Genomic DNA, 18,537 nt, shown 5'->3' with positions numbered 1-18,537 from the left:
TGTACAGCCGTGGCAAAAAGTTTTGAGAATGACACAAGTTTTGGTTTTCACAAAGTTTGCTGCTTCAGTGTTTTTAGACCTTTTTGTCAGATGTTACTATGGTATACTGACAAAGTGTCAAACGATTTTATTGACAATTACTTCAAGGTTTACGAAAAGAGTCAATATTTGCAGTGTTGACCCTTATCATTCAAGACCTCTGCAATAGGCCCTGGTATGCTGTCAAACTTCTGGGCCACATACCGTTTGCCCATTTTTGCCTAATCAACACTGGGAGTTTGTCAGAATTTGTGGGTTTTTGTTTGTCCACCCGACTCTTGAGGATTGATCACAAATTCTCAATGGGATTAAGGTCTGGGGAGTTTCCTGGCCATGGACCCAAAATTTTGAAGTTTTGTTCCCGAGCCACTTACTTATCACTTTTGCCTTATGGCAAGATGCTCCATGAAGCTTGAAAAGGCATTGTTCGTCACCAAACTGTTCATGGATGTTGGGAGAAGTTGCTCTTGGAGGATGTTTTGGTACCATTCATGGCGGTATTCTTAGGCACAATTGTGAGTGAGCCCACTCCCTTGGCTGAGAAGCAACCTCACACATGAATGGTCTCAGGATGCTTTACTGTTGGCATGACACAGGACTGATGGTAGTGCTCACCTTTCTTTCTCCAGACAAGGGCAGCAAAGAAGCCACTTCTCTCCAGGAAAAACATCAGGGACAGACTGATATTCTGCAAAAGGTACAGCGATTGAACTGCTGAGGATTGGGGTAAAGTCATTTTCTCTGATGAATCCCCTTTCAGATTGTTTGGAGCATCTGGAAAAACGCTTGTCTGGAGAAGGAAAGGTGAGCGATACCATCAGTCCTGTGTCATGCCAACAGTAAAGCATCCTGAGACCATTCATATGTGGGGGTTTCTTCTCAGCCAAGGGAGTGGGCACACTCACAATTTTGCCTAAGAATACAGCAATGAATAAAGAATGGCACCAAAACATCCTCCAAGAGCAACTTCTACCAACCATCCAAACACAGTTTGGTGACGAACAATGTCTTTTCCAGCATGATGGAGCACATTGCGAAAGGCAAAAGTGGTAACGCAGTGGCTCTGGGAACTAAACATCAAAAATGTTGGGTCCATTGTCCAGAAACTCCACAGATCTTAATCCCATTGAGAACTTGTGGTCAATCTTCAAGAGGCGGGTGGACAAACAAAAACACACAAATTCCGACAAACTCCAAGTATTCATTAGGCAAGAATGGGCGGCCATCAGTCAGTATGTGGCCCAGAAGTTGATTGGCAGCGTGCCATGGTGTATTGCAGAGGTCTTGAAAAATAAGGGTCAACACTGCAAATAATGACTCAAAGCATAAACTTAATGTAATTGTCAATAAAAGCCTTTGACACTTATGAAATGCCAGTAAATTTACTTTAGTATACCATAGTAACATCTGACCAAAATGTCTAAAAACACTGAAGCAGCAAACTCTGTGAAAACCAATACTTGTGTCATTCTCAAAACTTTTGGCCAAGGCTGTAAAGGGTGTACAGTGTTACAATCTTTTCTTCTGATATTTTAGACAGAGGAGTTTCGGGGGTCGCAAGTTAGATTGTAAAGCAGTGTATGGTCAAATCGACACTTTGATCAGGACATTCAAACGTAAGTGAATTCGAAAGTAAAATCACATTAAAAGTATGATTGTACAAGTGTGCACCTACAGTAGCTTTAGTCCCGATCAGCACAACCATATAAAATCAAATAAAAATCAAATAAAAAACAAACAAACCTAATAACAGTCTACATGCATACAGCATTAAAATACTGCATTTTATAGGTCATTCTAATGACGCCTACATGTAAGTGAAAATAAGTCCCAGTCCCAAATGAGATGGTACAGAATTGTAACTTTATAGGCTTATAACTTGTATTTTAATGTTACTTTTGTACTATTAAATCAGATCACATTCTAAACAGGTTTCATTGTCCTGATAAACCAGAGTTCAACCAGAGTTTCATAACAAACATCTCTAATTAAACAACCCCCAAGAAATGTTTTTAAATTATAACCTAAACATATCATATATGGAACACAACAAAATCACGTTGTCATTGGTATAAGTCGCAAGCTTACTCATAGATGGCATTACCTCTCCTTCAAGATCCCAGAAAACCCTTCATGAGAGCTCACAAATTTAGTGATGCCAACATCAAGTTCAGTCAAACCATGCTTCATCATATCCGCAAAGCTTTCAGGGTCGGCCTCTCCAGACTCTCCTCCTTCCAAGAGTTCATCTTCTCCCTCACTTTCTTCATCCTCTGCTTTCCCACGTAGCACTTCAGCAATAATCTCTGTATTGATGGCTTTTGTGCTTTCAACAACAGTTTTTTGCACATCATTGAAAGACTTTTCTGACACTTTTTGCCTTTTGGCCTCATCAATAGTGGGGTCTTCAGTTGAAAGGGGACGCTTCAACGAAATTGTTGCCATTTCAACAGTTTCCATTCTTCTGCAGGTATGGCTGGACACTTTAAACAAATCTGATTGGATACAGGATAAAACAAAAAAAGCATTTCACTGTTTTGGGGCTGATGCAGAGTTTAAGAAAAATGTATGTATAGTAATGAAAAGAAACGTGCACACGCAGAACGTATCAGCAGCAGATCCCACACCTAACAGGTCTGCATGGCTACATTACATGAACATGCCCTTACTCTACTTGAAAGTGCCCCCCCACCCATCTCTGGCAATGCGTGTAGATGACTCTGCAGTCTCATATTTGTATGCACCTATGTTCCGAGAGGACACAGTTCTTATTCAAAAAAGATACACTAAGCAAACGTGCAATAATTCAGCATTACATCAGCCTGTTTGTATGCAGTGTTAGCTACATGAGCCCTATCATACCATTTCAAGATGAACAGCAGGCCAAACAAACAGACACATCTAACAGATAAACAAAACAAACTTTTCATGTGGCATTACAATATAAAATGCAATAAAAAAAACATTGAAAGTGCCAATTATGTATTTACTCATGTTTGTTACTCATGTTTAACGTCCTGAGCATAACGGGTGTTAAAATTTACTACCCTTTGCCTATGAAGACTGCAAGCATACATTTTATTTTTCTGCACATCCCACAGGGTACAATTAAGGGAGTTGCCGAGTCAGAAGGATTACTTCTTAGTGACAAAGACAAAGCAATCTCAATGTCTGTCATGTCACTCCAAAGGCACTTCTGGGGTAGCCAGAAACTCATGGTGACAACAGTTGTGCTTGCATAAAGAAGAGACTGCCGATCCTATAAGAATAAGAACAGTATTCATTTTATCCCATGGAGACACTGAGGCATAGAGGCTTTTTCATGATGTTGCCAATTTAAGGGATTCCAAGATTCAATTATTATAGTGTACGAGATCACTAACAGGTTGAACTCGATGGACAAATTGTCTTTCTCTAGCATCCATAAGGGATATGGGGGGGTCATTCCGAGATGATCGTAGCTGTGCTAAATTTAGCACAGCGACGATCATTCACACGGACATGTGGGGGGAGGCCTAGCACAGGGCTATCCCACCCCACATGTCAGTGCCGGCCCCCCTGCAGAAGTGCAAAGGCATCGCACAGCGGCGATGCCTTTGCACTTCAAGAGTAGCTCCCGACCAGCGCAGCTTTAGCGTGCTGGCCGGGAGCTACTCATCGCTCCCCGTCACGCAGCCGCTGCGGCCCTCCTCCTTTTGGTCCGGCCACGCCTGCGTTGGCTGGAGCGCGCCCACGAAACCGCGGCCAAAAGCCGCCATTCCGCCCAGCGACCGCCTCTGTCAATCAGGCAGAGGCGATCGTAGCGATCCATTGGGCATCTAGCATGCGCCGGCACATGCGCAGTTCTGACCCAATCGCACCGCTGCGATAAACTGCAGCGTGCGATCGGGTCAGAATGACCCCCATTGGGGACAGACTTAGGGGGTCATTCTGACCCGATCACTCGCTGCAGTTTATCGCAGCGTAGCAATCAGGTCGGAACTGCGCGTGCGCCGGCGCATGCTGGACGGCCGAAGGCCATCGGTCCCTAGAGATCGCCTCTGCCTGATTGACAGGCAGAGGCGGTCGCTGGGCGGGAGGGCGCCGTTATGGGGGCGTGGTTCGGCCAACGTGCGGGGGTGGGGGGGCGGGCCGCAGCGGCTATCTTCCGGCCAGCCGCAGGAGCTGCGCTGACCGAGAGTTACTCCACAAGTACAAAAGCATCGCCGCTGTGCGATGCTTTTGTACTTGTGCAGGAGGGGGGCCGGACTGGCATGCGGGGCGAACTGGCCCTGTGCTGGGCGTCCCCCCGCATGTTAGGGAAGATGATCGTAGCTGTGCTAAATTTAGCACAGCTACTATCAACTCGGAATGACCCCCTTAGTACGATGAGGTATAAACGGGTCCAAAGGAGCCAGTGCACTTTAAATTTCTTCAACTGGGTGTGCTGACTTCTCCCCTCTATGCCCCCTCCCACCGGCAGTTTAGAAAAAAGTGCCCCCAGAGGATGCACACTCTACAAGCTCCAGAGTTTTTCTTCAGTTTCATTTAAACTTTTACTTATTTCGGTATGCTGTTTGGGAAACAGCATACCTGCGTCGTGGGAGTTATGGGGGGAGACTGTTACCGGCCTCATGAGGTGTAGAGCTGCTTCTCCACTGCAGGTCCACCGTTCTGAGGGGCAGTTTGTTCAGCGGGGCACTGCGCCTTAGCGGTCGCAGCTTGCCGAACACCCCTAACAGAGCCTGAAGATGATCATCGTGGTGAGTGCAAACCGTGGGCCCCGCTAGGGGGGCCCCCCGGATCATTGTGCGGAAGAAGCATGGGTGAGGCGTACGGGTGCACTGGTGTCCTCTCTACTGTGTCTCCTCTCACATGTAATAGGGCAGGCTTGTATTGTATTCAGTCTGTGTTGTATGTGTATTGTGTCTGGGGAGTCCAGAGCCTTCCTGGCTGGGGGCTATAAAAAAACATGCTGTCGGATATGTCATCTCAGCTCACTGCCAATGCTAATAAAACACAAGAACTGCAACAAGCAGTGGCTAGCCTAACTGCCAAGGCTGATGCTTCCCATTCCCCACTGTCTACAGGTGCACAAAAACGTGTGACTATCAGATTCTGTTGATGATGTACAGGCAGATGGGGATGATGGGGATCCCATTAGTGGGGATTCCACCCCTACACAGGGTATCAAACCCCTCATATTGGCTATACGGGATGTGTTAAAGCTCCCCCTGGAGGACGCTACTAATCAGCAGTCATTTTTCCTCCCACAAGACAAACTGACAGCTCACCTTTCCTGATTACAAAGAATTGGAAGATTTATTTAAATTAGCCTGGAAAAATCCAGATAGAAAATATCAGGTGTCCAAAAGGTTTTTAAATACCTTCTCATTTGCCCCTGAAGGCAGGAAATTCTGGGGAAAATCTCCAGCAGTAGACGTCTCAGTCTCTCTCCTTTCTAAAAAGGCGGTGCTCCCTGCTCTGGGGACTTTTACGGTAAAGGACCCGGGGGATAGGAAAATAGAGACCACTCTAAAATCGATCTACACTGCTGCAGGTGTAGCTCAAAGACCGATCATTGCTGGTTGCCAGATGACACATGCCATTCATACATGGCCTACACAGATTCAAGAGGGTCTTTCAGGTGATATGACCTTGGTTACTACTGTAACTTTCCTAAAACACACTCAGGACATGGCAAGAGTCCTCTGTGACTCCCTTAAAGAGATTGGCAATATAAATGCTAGAACCACTGCTATGGCTGTGTCTGCACGCAGAGCCATATGGTTGCGTCAGTGGATTGCAGACGCTGACTCCAAGCGTAATGTGGAATCTCTTCCCCTCACAGGTGAATGGCTCTTCGGAAGTGAATTGGATGCATGGATCTCCAAAGCTACTGATGGGAAATAAACTTTTCTGCCTTCAGGGGCTCTGCCTGCTAGGCGTACCTACCCGGGACCTTCTACTCAGTTTTTTTGGTCCTCCAGATTTCGATCTAGGGCCCGGGGTGCCTCCAATGCAACTAGAGGCTCTAGGAGGTACGCCTAAGAAACCAGCCATTGCTGGCTCTCAGGAAGAGAGCACCAGTTCAGCTTCCACAAAGACTTCGGCATGACGGTGCCCAACCAACCCAAGGGGATCTCGTGGTGGGAGCTCGGTTACGTCACTACAGCCACATCTGGGACGGTTCCTGCCAAGATGCCTGGGTAAGGGACCTTATCTCTCAGGGTTACAAGCTGGAGTACGACGGTGCTCCTCCCCAACGATTTTTCAAATCAGGCTTGCCAGTTTTGGAAAATATGCATGTTACACTACTACTGGCCATCGACAAGTTGGTCCAGTCCCAGGTCATTGTTCCAGTACCCCTGCTACAGCAAGGACAAGGTTACTACTCCAGTCTGTTTGTAGTGCCAAAAGCAGATGGGTCTGTGAAACCCATTTTGAATCTGAAGTCCTTGAATCCTTACCTGAAGGTTTTCAAATTCAAGATGGAATCTTTAAGAGCGGTGATCGCGGTCCTGGAACAGGAATTCCTCATGTCCCTGTATATCAAGGACGCCTACCTACATATCTCAACTTGGCCTCCTCATCAGGCCTATCTGCAGTTCGCCCTACTGAACGATTACTACCAGTTTCAGGCGTTGCCCTTCGACCTGTCTACAGCTCCGAGGGTGTTCACAAAGGTAATGGCGGAAATGATGTTCCATCTCCGAGTCCAAGGAGTCAGTGTCCCTTACCTGGATGATCTCTTGATAAAAGAGAGTTCCAGGGAGCTTCTACTGCTCCATATAGATCGCACTATCCAACTTCTGTCTCAACACGGGTGGATCTTCAATCTACAGAAGTCTCAACTTGAACAGTCTCAAAGGTTCCTGTTTCTGGGTCTGATACTAGACGCAGTAGCTCAGAGAGTGTTCCTTTCAGAGGAGAAGGCGAGAACACTTAAAAAGAGATGGTTCGCATGGTTCTCCAATCTGCTCAAGTTTCCATTCATCTTTGCAAAAATTTGTTGGAAAAATGGTGGCCTCGTACGAGGCAATACAGTTTGGAAGGTTCCATGCCAACCCTTCCAATTGAACATCCTGAACAAGTGGTCCGGTACACATCTTCAGATGCACCGGATGATTCAGCTGTCACCCCAGTCCAGGATTTCACTCCTGTGGTCGTTACAGTCTTCCAACCTGCTGGAAGGTCGACGTTTCGGGATTCAGGATTGGCTCCTCCTCACGACGGATGCGAGCCTGAGAGGATGAGGAGCTGTCACCCAGGGGGCGCAATTCCAGGGCAGGTGGTCTGCCCAAGAGGCCCTACTTCTGATCAACATTCTGGCACTTCGGGCTATCTACAATGCTCTGATTCAGGCCTCCTCTTTACTCAGAGATCAGGCGATCCAGGTTCAGTCAGACAACGCCACGGCAGTGGCATACATCAATCATACGTTAGCAGGGAAAGGGATACTACTGCACTAGCATATTATAGAAAAGTTCCAAATTAGAACAAAGGAAACCCCTAGTTATATTCTATATCAGATATTTGAATTATATAGGGGGTGTTGCCACTAAATAATAAGATTTTACTCACCGTTAAATCTATTTCTCGTAGTCCGTAGTGGATGCTGGGGACTCCGTAAGGACCATGGGGAATATACGGGCTCTGCATGAGACAGGGCACTCTAAAGAAAGATTTAGTACTACCTGGTGTGCACTGGCTCCTCCCTCTATGCCCCTCCTCCAGAATCAGTTAAGGAAACTGTGCCCGGAAGAGCTGACATTACAAGGAAAGGATTTTTGGAATCCAGGGTAAGACTCATACCAGCCACACCAATCATACCGCATAACTTGTGATAAACTTACCCAGTTAACAGTGTGAACAACAACAGAGCATCAGATAAACCTGTGCAACCATAAAATAACCCTTAGTTAAGCAATAACTATATACAAGTATTGCAGAAGAAGTCCGCACTTGGGATGGGCGCCCAGCATCCACTACGGACTACGAGAAATAGATTTACCGGTGAGTAAAATCTTATTTTCTCTAATGTCCTAGTGGATGCTGGGGACTCCGTAAGGACCATGGGGATTATACCAAAGCCTCCAAACGGGCGGGAGAGTGCGGATGACTCTGCAGCACCGAATGGGCAAACACAAGGTCCTCCTCAGCCAGGGTATCAAACTTGTAGAATTTTTCAAACGTGTTTGAACCCGACCAAGTAGCAGCTCGGCAAAGCTGTAATGCCGAGACCCCTCGGGCAGCCGCCCAAGAAGAGCCCACCTTCCTCGTGGAATGGGCTTTCACTGATTTTGGATGCGGCAACCCAGCCGCAGCATGAGCCTACTGAATCGTGTTACAGATCCAGCGAGCAATAGTTTGCTTTGAAGCAGGAGCACCCAGCTTGTTGGATGCATACAGGATAAACAGTGAGTCAGTATTCCTGACTCCAGCCGTTCTGGTTACATAAATCTTCAAAGCCCGGACTACGTCAAGCAACTTGGAATCCTCCAAGTCACGAGTAGCCACAGGCACCACAATACGTTGGTTCAAATGTAAAGATGACACCATCTTTTGCTGAAATTGCGGACGAGTCCGCAATTCTGCCCTGTCCATATGGAAAACCAGATAGGGGCTTTTACATGACAAAGCCGCCAATTCTGACACACGCTTAGCTGAAGCTAAGGCCAACAGCATGATCACTTTCCACGTGAGATACTTTAGCTCCACGGTTTTAAATTGGCTGAAAACAGTGGGATTACAGGAAACTCAACACCCCGTTAAGATCCCAAGGTGCTACTGGTGGCACAAAAGGGGGCTGAATATGCAGCACTCCCTTAACAACTGTCAACCTCCAGCAGTGAAGCCAGTTCTTTTTGAAAGAAAATGGATAGGACCGAAATCTGGACCTTTATGGACCCTAATTTTAGGCCCATAGCCACTCCTGACTGTAGGAAGTGCAGGAATCGACCCAGCTAGAATTCCTCTGTAGGGGCCTTCCTGGCCTCACACCAAGCAACATATTTTCGCCATATACGGTGATAACGCTTTGCTGCCACGTCCTTCCTCGCCTTTATCAGCGTAGGAATAACTTCATCCGGAATGCCTTTTTCCGTTAGGATCCGGCGTTCAACCGCCATGCCGTCAAACGCAGCCGCGGTAAGTCTTGGAACAGACAGGGCCCTTGTTGCAACAGGTCCTGTCTGAGAGGCAGAGGCCATGGGTCCTCTGTGAGCATTTCTTGCAGATCCGGGTACCAAGTCCTTCTTGGCCAATCCGGAATAATGAGTATTGTTCTCACTCCTCTTTTTCTTATGATTCTCAGCACTTTGGGTAAGAAAGGAAGAAGAGGAAACTCATAAACCGACTGGAACATCCACGGTGTCACCAGTGCGTCTACAGCTATCGCCTGAGAGTCTCTTGACCTGGCGCAATACCTCTGTAGCTTTTTGTTGAGGCGGGATGCCATCATGTCCACCTGTGGCAGTTCCCACCGAAGTACAATCTGCGCGAAGACTTCTTGATGAAGTCCCCACTCTCCCGGGTGGAAGTCGTGCCTGCTGAGGAAGTCTGCTTCCCAGTTGTCCACTCCCGGAATGAACACTGCTGACAGTGCACTCACATTATTTTCCGCCCAGCGAAAAATTCTGGTGGCTTCTACCATCGCCACCCTGCTCCTTGTGCCGCCATGGTGGTTTACATGAGCCACTGCGGTGATGTTGTCTGACTGAGTCTTGCTACAATGTTGCTAGTACATGCAGCTTGCTGAGTCATATGTGGTTAAATAATCCTCTCAGTGCAGTAAAGCTTGCGAGCTCCATCAGTGTCATGAGGCTTCACAATAGCCAGCTCAGCTTTAGTATAGATCTCGCTCTATTCCTAACACAATACATTTAGCACATTGTTATTATACACAGCAGCACAGTGTGACTCGCCGACACGTGTTTCACAGTTAAGTTTTTTCAGAGCCTGCATGTACTAACTAGTTGCATGTACTAGCAACATTGTAGCAAGACTAAGGGTGTGTACACACGGTGAGATCCTTGCTATGTCCTATTTTTACTTGCGATTTCCCTTGAACTCCCCGGAGGCCAGATAGGACAGATTTTGACTAACTTTTCTTGAGATCTGTACTATGTGCGCTTACGATTTTGGCTTATGTGAGATGTCATTGACATGTGAGAAGAACTAGATAGTACACCGATCTAGCAAGGATTGACTTGCCTGCACAGTCTATCTTTTCTTGCGATGCCGACCTGGCGGGACCGCGCATCGGGATCGCAAGGTGACTTTCACCTTGCGATCTGCACTAACTTTTTTTTACGATTTTGACTATATAGTCAAAATCTTAAGAAAAAATCTCACCGTGTGTACACACCCTAAGATACACTGCTTAATGTAGCAGCTGAGACATCTCTACAGCACTGCTTGTTACTTTACAAGTATAGAACAATTATCTAGCAATGTTTATGTGCTACTCAGGTTAAATGCTGTTTATTTGATATATAGGTTTCCATCACACAGCTGATAATTACAAAACAGCTAGTTAGGATATACTGCTATTAACAGCTGATGCAGTGTTCCAGTGTACGGCATTAGTGCAATATTCAAACAGCTCACTAAACCCTGTGCCTCACAGCTATGATCTATATTCCACTATAATAGTAGTGAATATTGTGGTAAACTGTCAGTTTATATGCATTCTTGGACATTACAGTGTCTCTCATTAACAATATCACTAAATGAACATTGTGATTACTCACTTAAAGTGATATTGACTTTATTAATTACCTGCTGTAAATCGACTGAGAACAGCTAATTATATTAAGATCACTAGTGGGGCGAAGCACTGATCTATAGCTGTATAAGCATATAAGTGAACATCAATTATCATTCACTTAAAGTGACACTGACTTCAGGTATTACCTGCTGTAAATTGATTAATGAACAGCCAATTACATTGAGATCACTAGTGAGGAGAAACACGGATTCATAGCTGTATAAGCATATGAATGCATATAAGTGAGGGGTCATAGCGCCCAAACAGATTATTCACTTAAAGTGATACGGACTTCAGATATTACCTGCTGTAAATTGATTGAGAACAGCTAATTACATTGAGATCACTAGTGAGGATAAACACTGACTCATAGCTGTACAAGCATATGATTGCACATAAGTGAGGGGTCACAGCGCCCAAACTGAGGGGGAGCTTTCTATTGGAATATTGCACTTTATAGTATCCTCAGTAAGCCGATCTAGTACAACTGATCAGTGACTTCAAAGCGCCATTGGGCACTCAGCCTAACAACACATATAATTTGATTCAAGGGTCATAGTACCTATAATATATTATATATGTGTAGCACTACACAGTTAGCACAGTGTGTGTTTTTAGGGATCCGGTCTGAAGATCGACAGTATCTAGGTCGACAATGTTTAGGTCGACCACTATAGGTCGACAGTCACTAGGTCGACATGGATGGAAGGTCGACATGGATGGAAGGTCGACATGTGCTAGGTCGACAGGTCTAAAGGTCGACATGAGTTTTTCAAAAAAAAAAAAATAAGATTTTACTTACCGATAAATCTATTTCTCGGAGTCCGTAGTGGATGCTGGGGTTCCTGAAAGGACCATGGGGAATAGCGGCTCCGCAGGAGACAGGGCACAAAAAGTAAAGCTTTTCCGATCAGGTGGTGTGCACTGGCTCCTCCCCCCATGACCCTCCTCCAGACTCCAGTTAGGTACTGTGCCCGGACGAGCGTACACAATAAGGGAGGATTTTGAATCCCGGGTAAGACTCATACCAGCCACACCAATCACACCGTACAACTTGTGATCTAAACCCAGTTAACAGTATGATAACAGCGGAGCCTCTGAAAGATGGCTTCCTTCAACAATAACCCGAATTAGTTAACAATAACTATGTACAATTTATGCAGATAATCCGCACTTGGGATGGGCGCCCAGCATCCACTACGGACTCCGAGAAATAGATTTATCGGTAAGTAAAATCTTATTTTCTCTATCGTCCTAGTGGATGCTGGGGTTCCTGAAAGGACCATGGGGATTATACCAAAGCTCCCAAACGGGCGGGAGAGTGCGGATGACTCTGCAGCACCGAATGAGAGAACTCCAGGTCCTCCTTAGCCAGAGTATCAAATTTGTAAAATTTTACAAACGTGTTCTCCCCTGACCACGTAGCTGCTCGGCAAAGTTGTAATGCCGAGACCCCTCGGGCAGCCGCCCAAGATGAGCCCACCTTCCTTGTGGAGTGGGCCTTTACAGATTTAGGCTGTGGCAAGCCTGCCACAGAATGTGCAAGTTGGATTGTGCTACAGATCCAACGAGCAATCGTCTGCTTAGACGCAGGAGCACCCATCTTGTTGGGTGCATACAATATAAACAACGAGTCAGATTTTCTGACTCCAGCTGTCCTTGCAATATATATTTTTAATGCTCTGACAACGTCCAGTAACTTGGAGTCCTCCAAGTCACTTGTAGCCGCAGGCACTACAATAGGCTGGTTCAGATGAAATGCTGACACCACCTTAGGGAGAAAATGCGGACGAGTCCGCAGTTCTGCCCTGTCCGAATGGAAAATCAGATATGGGCTTTTGTAAGATAAAGCTGCCAATTCTGACACTCTCCTGGCAGAAGCCAGGGCTAGAAGCATGGTCACTTTCCATGTGAGATATTTCAAATCCACCTTTTTTAGTGGTTCAAACCAATGAGATTTTAGGAAGTCCAAAACCACATTTAGATCCCACGGTGCCACTGGAGGCACCACAGGAGGCTGTATATGCAGCACTCCCTTAACAAAGGTCTGGACTTCAGGGACTGAAGCCAATTCTTTTTGAAAGAAAATCGACAGGGCCGAAATTTGAACCTTAATAGATCCCAATTTGAGACCCATTGACAATCCTGATTGCAGGAAATGTAGGAATCGACCCAGTTGAAATTCCTCCGTCGGAGCACTCCGATCTTCGCACCACGCAACATATTTTCGCCAAATTCGGTGATAATGTTGCACGGTTACTTCCTTCCTTGCTTTAATCAAAGTAGGAATGACTTCTTCCGGCATGCCTCTTTCCTTTAGGATCCGGCGTTCAACCGCCATGCCGTCAAACGCAGCCGCGGTAAGTCTTGAAACAGACAGGGACCCTGCTGAAGCAAGTCCCTCCTTAGAGGTAGAGGCCACGGATCTTCCGTGATCATCTCTTGAAGTTCCGGGTACCAAGTCCTCCTTGGCCAATCCGGAACCACTAGTATCGTTCTTACGCCTCTTTGCCGTATAATTCTCAATACTTTTGGTATGAGAGGCAGAGGAGGAAACACATACACCGACTGGTACACCCAAGGCGTTACCAGCGCGTCCACAGCTATTGCCTGCGGATCTCTTGACCTGGCGCAATACCTGTCCAGTTTTTTGTTGAGGCGAGACGCCATCATGTCCACCATTGGTCTTTCCCAACGGGTTACCAGCATGTGGAAGACTTCTGGATGAAGTCCCCACTCTCCCGGGTGAAGATCGTGTCTGCTGAGGAAGTCTGCTTCCCAGTTGTCCACTCCCGGGATGAACACTGCTGACAGTGCTATCACATGATTCTCTGCCCAGCGAAGAATCCTTGCAGCTTCTGCCATTGCCCTCCTGCTTCTTGTGCCGCCCTGTCTGTTCACATGGGCGACTGCCGTGATGTTGTCCGACTGGATCAATACCGGTTTTCCCTGAAGCAGAGGTTCTGCCTGGTTTAGAGCATTGTATATTGCTCTTAGTTCCAGAATGTTTATGCGAAGAGACGTTTCCAGGCTCGTCCATACTCCCTGGAAGTTTCTTCCTTGTGTGACTGCTCCCCAGCCTCTCAGGCTGGCGTCCGTGGTCACCAGGATCCAATCCTGTATGCCGAATCTGCGGCCCTCCAATAGATGAGCACTCTGCAACCACCACAGAAGAGACACCCTTGTCCTTGGAGACAGGGTTATCCGTAGGTGCATCTGAAGATGCGACCCTGACCATTTGTCCAACAGATCCCTTTGGAAAATTCTTGCGTGGAATCTGCCGAATGGAATCGCTTCGTAAGAAGCCACCATTTTTCCCAGGACTCTTGTGCATTGATGTACAGACACCTTTCCTGGTTTTAGGAGGTTCCTGACAAGCTCGGATAACTCCTTGGCTTTTTCCTCCGGGAGAAAAACCTTTTTCTGAACCGTGTCCAGAATCATCCCTAGGAACAGCAGACGAGTTGTCGGCATTAACTGGGATTTTGGAATATTCAGAATCCACCCGTGCTGTTTTAGCACTTCTTGAGACAGTGCTAATCCCATCTCTAGCTGTTCTCTGGACCTCGCCCTTATTAGGAGATCGTCCAAGTATGGGATAATTAATACGCCTTTTCTTCGAAGAAGAATCATCATCTCGGCCATTACCTTTGTAAAGATCCGAGGTGCCGTGGACAATCCGAACGGCAGCGTCTGAAACTGATAGTGACAGTTTTGTACAACGAACCTGAGGTACCCCTGGTGTGAGGGGTAAATTGGAACGTGGAGATACGCATCCTTGATGTCCAAGGATACCATAAAGTCCCCCTCTTCCAGGTTCGCTATCACTGCTCTGAGTGACTCCATTTTGAACTTGAACTTCTTTATGTACAGGTTCAAGGACTTCAGATTTAGAATAGGCCTTACCGAGCCATCCGGCTTCGGTACCACAAAAAGAGTGGAATAATACCCCTTCCCTTGTTGCAGAAGAGGTACCTTGACTATCACCTGCTGAGAGTACAGCTTGTGAATGGCTTCCAACACCGTCTCCCTTTCGGAGGGGGACGTTGGTAAAGCAGACCTCAGGAAACGGCGAGGTGGATCTGTCTCTAATTCCAACCTGTATCCCTGAGATATTATCTGCAGGATCCAGGGATCTACTTGCGAGTGAGCCCACTGCGCGCTGTAATTTTTGAGACGACCGCCCACCGTCCCCGAGTCCGCTTGAGAAGCCCCAGCGTCATGCTGAGGCTTTTGTAGAAGCCGGGGAGGGCTTTTGATCCTGGGAAGGAGCTGCGTGTTGCTGTCTCTTCCCTCGACCTTTGCCTCGTGGCAAATATGAATAGCCCTTTGCTCTCTTATTTTTAAAGGAACGAAAGGGCTGCGGTTGAAAAGTCGGTGCCTTTTTCTGTTGGGGAGTGACTTGAGGTAGAAAGGTGGATTTCCCGGCTGTAGCCGTGGCCACCAAATCTGATAGACCGACTCCAAATAACTCCTCCCCCTTATACGGCAAAACTTCCATATGCCGTTTTGAATCCGCATCGCCTGTCCACTGTCGCGTCCATAAAGCTCTTCTGGCCGAAATGGACATAGCACTTACCCGTGATGCCAGTGTGCATATATCCCTCTGTGCATCACGCATATAAAGAAATGCATCCTTTATTTGTTCTAACGACAGTAAAATATTGTCCCTGTCCAGGGTATCAATATTTTCAATCAGGGATTCTGACCAAACTACCCCCGCACTGCCCATCCAGGCAGTTGCTACAGCTGGTCGTAGTATAACACCTGCATGTGTGTATATACTTTTTTGGATATTTTCCATCCTCCTATCTGATGGATCTTTAAGTGCGGCCGTCTCAGGAGAGGGTAACGCCACTTGTTTAGATAAGCGTGTTAGCGCCTTGTCCACCCTAGGAGGTGTTTCCCAGCGCTCCCTAACCTCTGGCGGGAAAGGGTATAATGCCAATAATTTCTTTGAAATTATCAGCTTTTTATCAGGGGCAACCCACGCTTCATTACACACGTCATTTAGTTCTTCTGATTCAGGAAAAACTATAGGTAGTTTTTTCATACCCCACATAATACCCTGTTTAGTGGTACCTGTAGTATCAGCTAAATGTAACGCCTCCTTCATTGCCAAAATCATATAACGTGTGGCCCTACTGGAAAATACGGTTGATTCGTCACCGTCACCACTGGAGTCATCGCCTGTGTCTGGGTCTGTGTCGACCGACTGAGGCAAAGGGCGTTTCACAGCCCCTGACGGTGTTTGAGTCGCCTGGACAGGCACTAATTGATTGTCCGGCCGTCTCATGTCGTCAAACGACTGCTTTAGCGTGTTGACACTATCCCGTAGTTCCATAAATAAAGGCATCCATTCTGGTGTCGACCCCCTAGGAGGTGACATCCCCATATTTGGCAATTGCTCCGCCTCCACACCAATATCGTCCTCATACATGTCGACACACACGTACCGACACACAGCAGACACACCGGGAATGCTCCTAATGAAGACAGGACCCACTAGCCCTTTGGGGAGACAGAGGGAGAGTTTGCCAGCACACACCAAAAGCGCTATATATATATCAGGGATAGCCTTATAATAAGTGCTCCCCTATAGCTGCTTTGTTATATAAAAATATCGCCATAAATTTGCCCCCCCTCTCTGTTTTACCCTGTTTCTGTAGTGCAGTGCAGGGGAGAGACCTGGGAGCCGTCCTGACCAGCGGAGCTGTGAGAGGAAATGGCGCCGTGTGCTGAGGAGATAGGCCCCGCCCCTTTTCCGGCGGGCTCGTCTCCCGCTATTTTGAGAAATCAGGCAGGGGTTAAATATCTCCATATAGCCTCTAGGGCTATATGTGAGGTATTTTTAGCCTTTATAGGTACTCATTTGCCTCCCAGGGCGCCCCCCTCCCAGCGCCCTGCACCCTCAGTGACTGCCGTGTGAAGTGTGCTGAGAGGAAAATGGCGCACAGCTGCAGTGCTGTGCGCTACCTTTAGAAGACTGCAGGAGTCTTCAGCCGCCGATTCTGGACCTCTTCTGTCTTCAGCATCTGCAAGGGGGCCGGCGGCGCGGCTCCGGTGACCATCCAGGCTGTACCCGTGATCGTCCCTCTGGAGCTTGATGTCCAGTAGCCAAGAAGCCAATCCATCCTGCACGCAGGTGAGTTGACTCCTTCTCCCCTCAGTCCCTCGCTGCAGTGATCCTGTTGCCAGCAGGAATCACTGTAACATAAAAAACCTAGCTAAACTTTCTCTAAGCAGCTCTTTAGGAGAGCCACCTAGATTGCACCCTTCTCGGCCGGGCACAAAAATCTAACTGGAGTCTGGAGGAGGGTCATGGGGGGAGGAGCCAGTGCACACCACCTGATCGGAAAAGCTTTACTTTTTGTGCCCTGTCTCCTGCGGAGCCGCTATTCCCCATGGTCCTTTCAGGAACCCCAGCATCCACTAGGACGATAGAGAAATTCTTTTTTTGAATTTTTTCATACTTAACGATCCACGTGGACTACGATTGGAACGGTAAAGTGTGCCGAGCGAAGCGAAGGTACCATGCCCGAAGCATGGCGAGCATAGCGAGCCATGCGAGGGGACGCGGTGCACTAATTTGGGATCCCGGTCACTCTACGAAGAAAACGACACAAAAAAAAAATCCTCATGTCGACCTTTAGACCTGTCGAGCTAGCACATGTCGACCTAGAAACCCTGTCGACCTTCCATCCATGTCGACCCAGTGACTGTCGACCTATAGTGGTCGACCTAAACATTGTCGACCTAGATACTGTTGATTTGATGAACCACACCCGTTTTTATTCACACTTATCACACTTTGTTTTGTCAATTTATATGTTTTTGGTTTTAATATTTCACAGCTACAGGTCTTTTTAACAAATATACTCTAATAAAAGTTATAATTTATGTATCAATTTAATGTTTAAGTGCACCACTTCAAGTCCAATCCTTCTCTGTTTCTTTTTGTGCATACATCAATCGACAGGGAGGGACAAACAGCAGGGCCTGCATGTGAGAAGTGTCAAAAATACTTCTCTGGGAGGAAAGAAATGCAAGAGCGCTGTCCGCAATTTTCATTCCAGGAGTGGACAACTGGGAAGCGGACTTCCTGAGTCACCACGACCTCCACCCGGGGAAGTGGGGATTACATCCTCGGGTGTTTCAACAGACTGTCGACAGGTGGGGATACCCGCAGATCGACATGGTGGTGTCTTGCCTCAACAAAAAGCTTCGCTGCTACCGCTCGCGAACCAGAGACACTCAGGCAAGTGCAGTGGATGCGCAGACATCGCCTTGGCCTTACCGGCTGGTCTACCCATTTCCTCAGATTCAGTTGATCCCAAGGGTGCTCCAGCGGATCAGATATCAGAGTACAAGCAATCCTGATTGCGCCAGATTGGCCCCGAAGGGCGTGGTATGCAGCTCTTCTGGACATGTCCATAGAAGACCCTTGGCCTCTGCCGCTAAGAAAGGATCTTCTTTAGAAAGGACCGTTAATCTCCCCAGACTTACGGCGGCTTCATTTGACGGCATGGAAGCAGAGCGGAACATCCTAGCTCACAAAGGGCTTTAAAAAAAAAAAAATTGCCACTATGGTGCAAGCCAGAAAACCCTTGACGTCAAAACACTATCATATCTGGAGGAGATGTGTCTCTTGGTGCGAAGAACGCACGTACCCACCTGCAGTTTCACTTGGGACGTTTCCTACAGGCTGATGTGGATAAGGGCTTAAGTCTGGGTTCCGTTAAGGACCA

At 47.2% G+C, this 18,537-nt stretch overlaps 1 protein-coding gene across 2 annotated transcripts in view; it reads right to left on the bottom strand.

Annotated features, from left to right (window-relative positions):
- PUS7 (pseudouridine synthase 7) overlaps positions 1–18,537 on the bottom strand; it is a 289,815-nt gene that overhangs the window by 194,634 nt on the left and 76,644 nt on the right. For both annotated transcript variants that reach the window (XM_063927033.1, XM_063927034.1), the window contains exon 2: positions 2,144–2,534. In XM_063927033.1, the coding sequence (XP_063783103.1) occupies positions 2,144–2,534 (391 nt within the window). The remainder of the gene's footprint in view (positions 1–2,143; positions 2,535–18,537) is intronic.

Source organism: Pseudophryne corroboree, chromosome 6 (assembly GCF_028390025.1).
Source record: "Pseudophryne corroboree isolate aPseCor3 chromosome 6, aPseCor3.hap2, whole genome shotgun sequence".
NCBI classification, from domain to species: domain Eukaryota; kingdom Metazoa; phylum Chordata; class Amphibia; order Anura; family Myobatrachidae; genus Pseudophryne; species Pseudophryne corroboree.
Note: the sequence above shows the minus strand (reverse complement) of the source record. Positions and strands in the feature narration are given on the sequence as shown.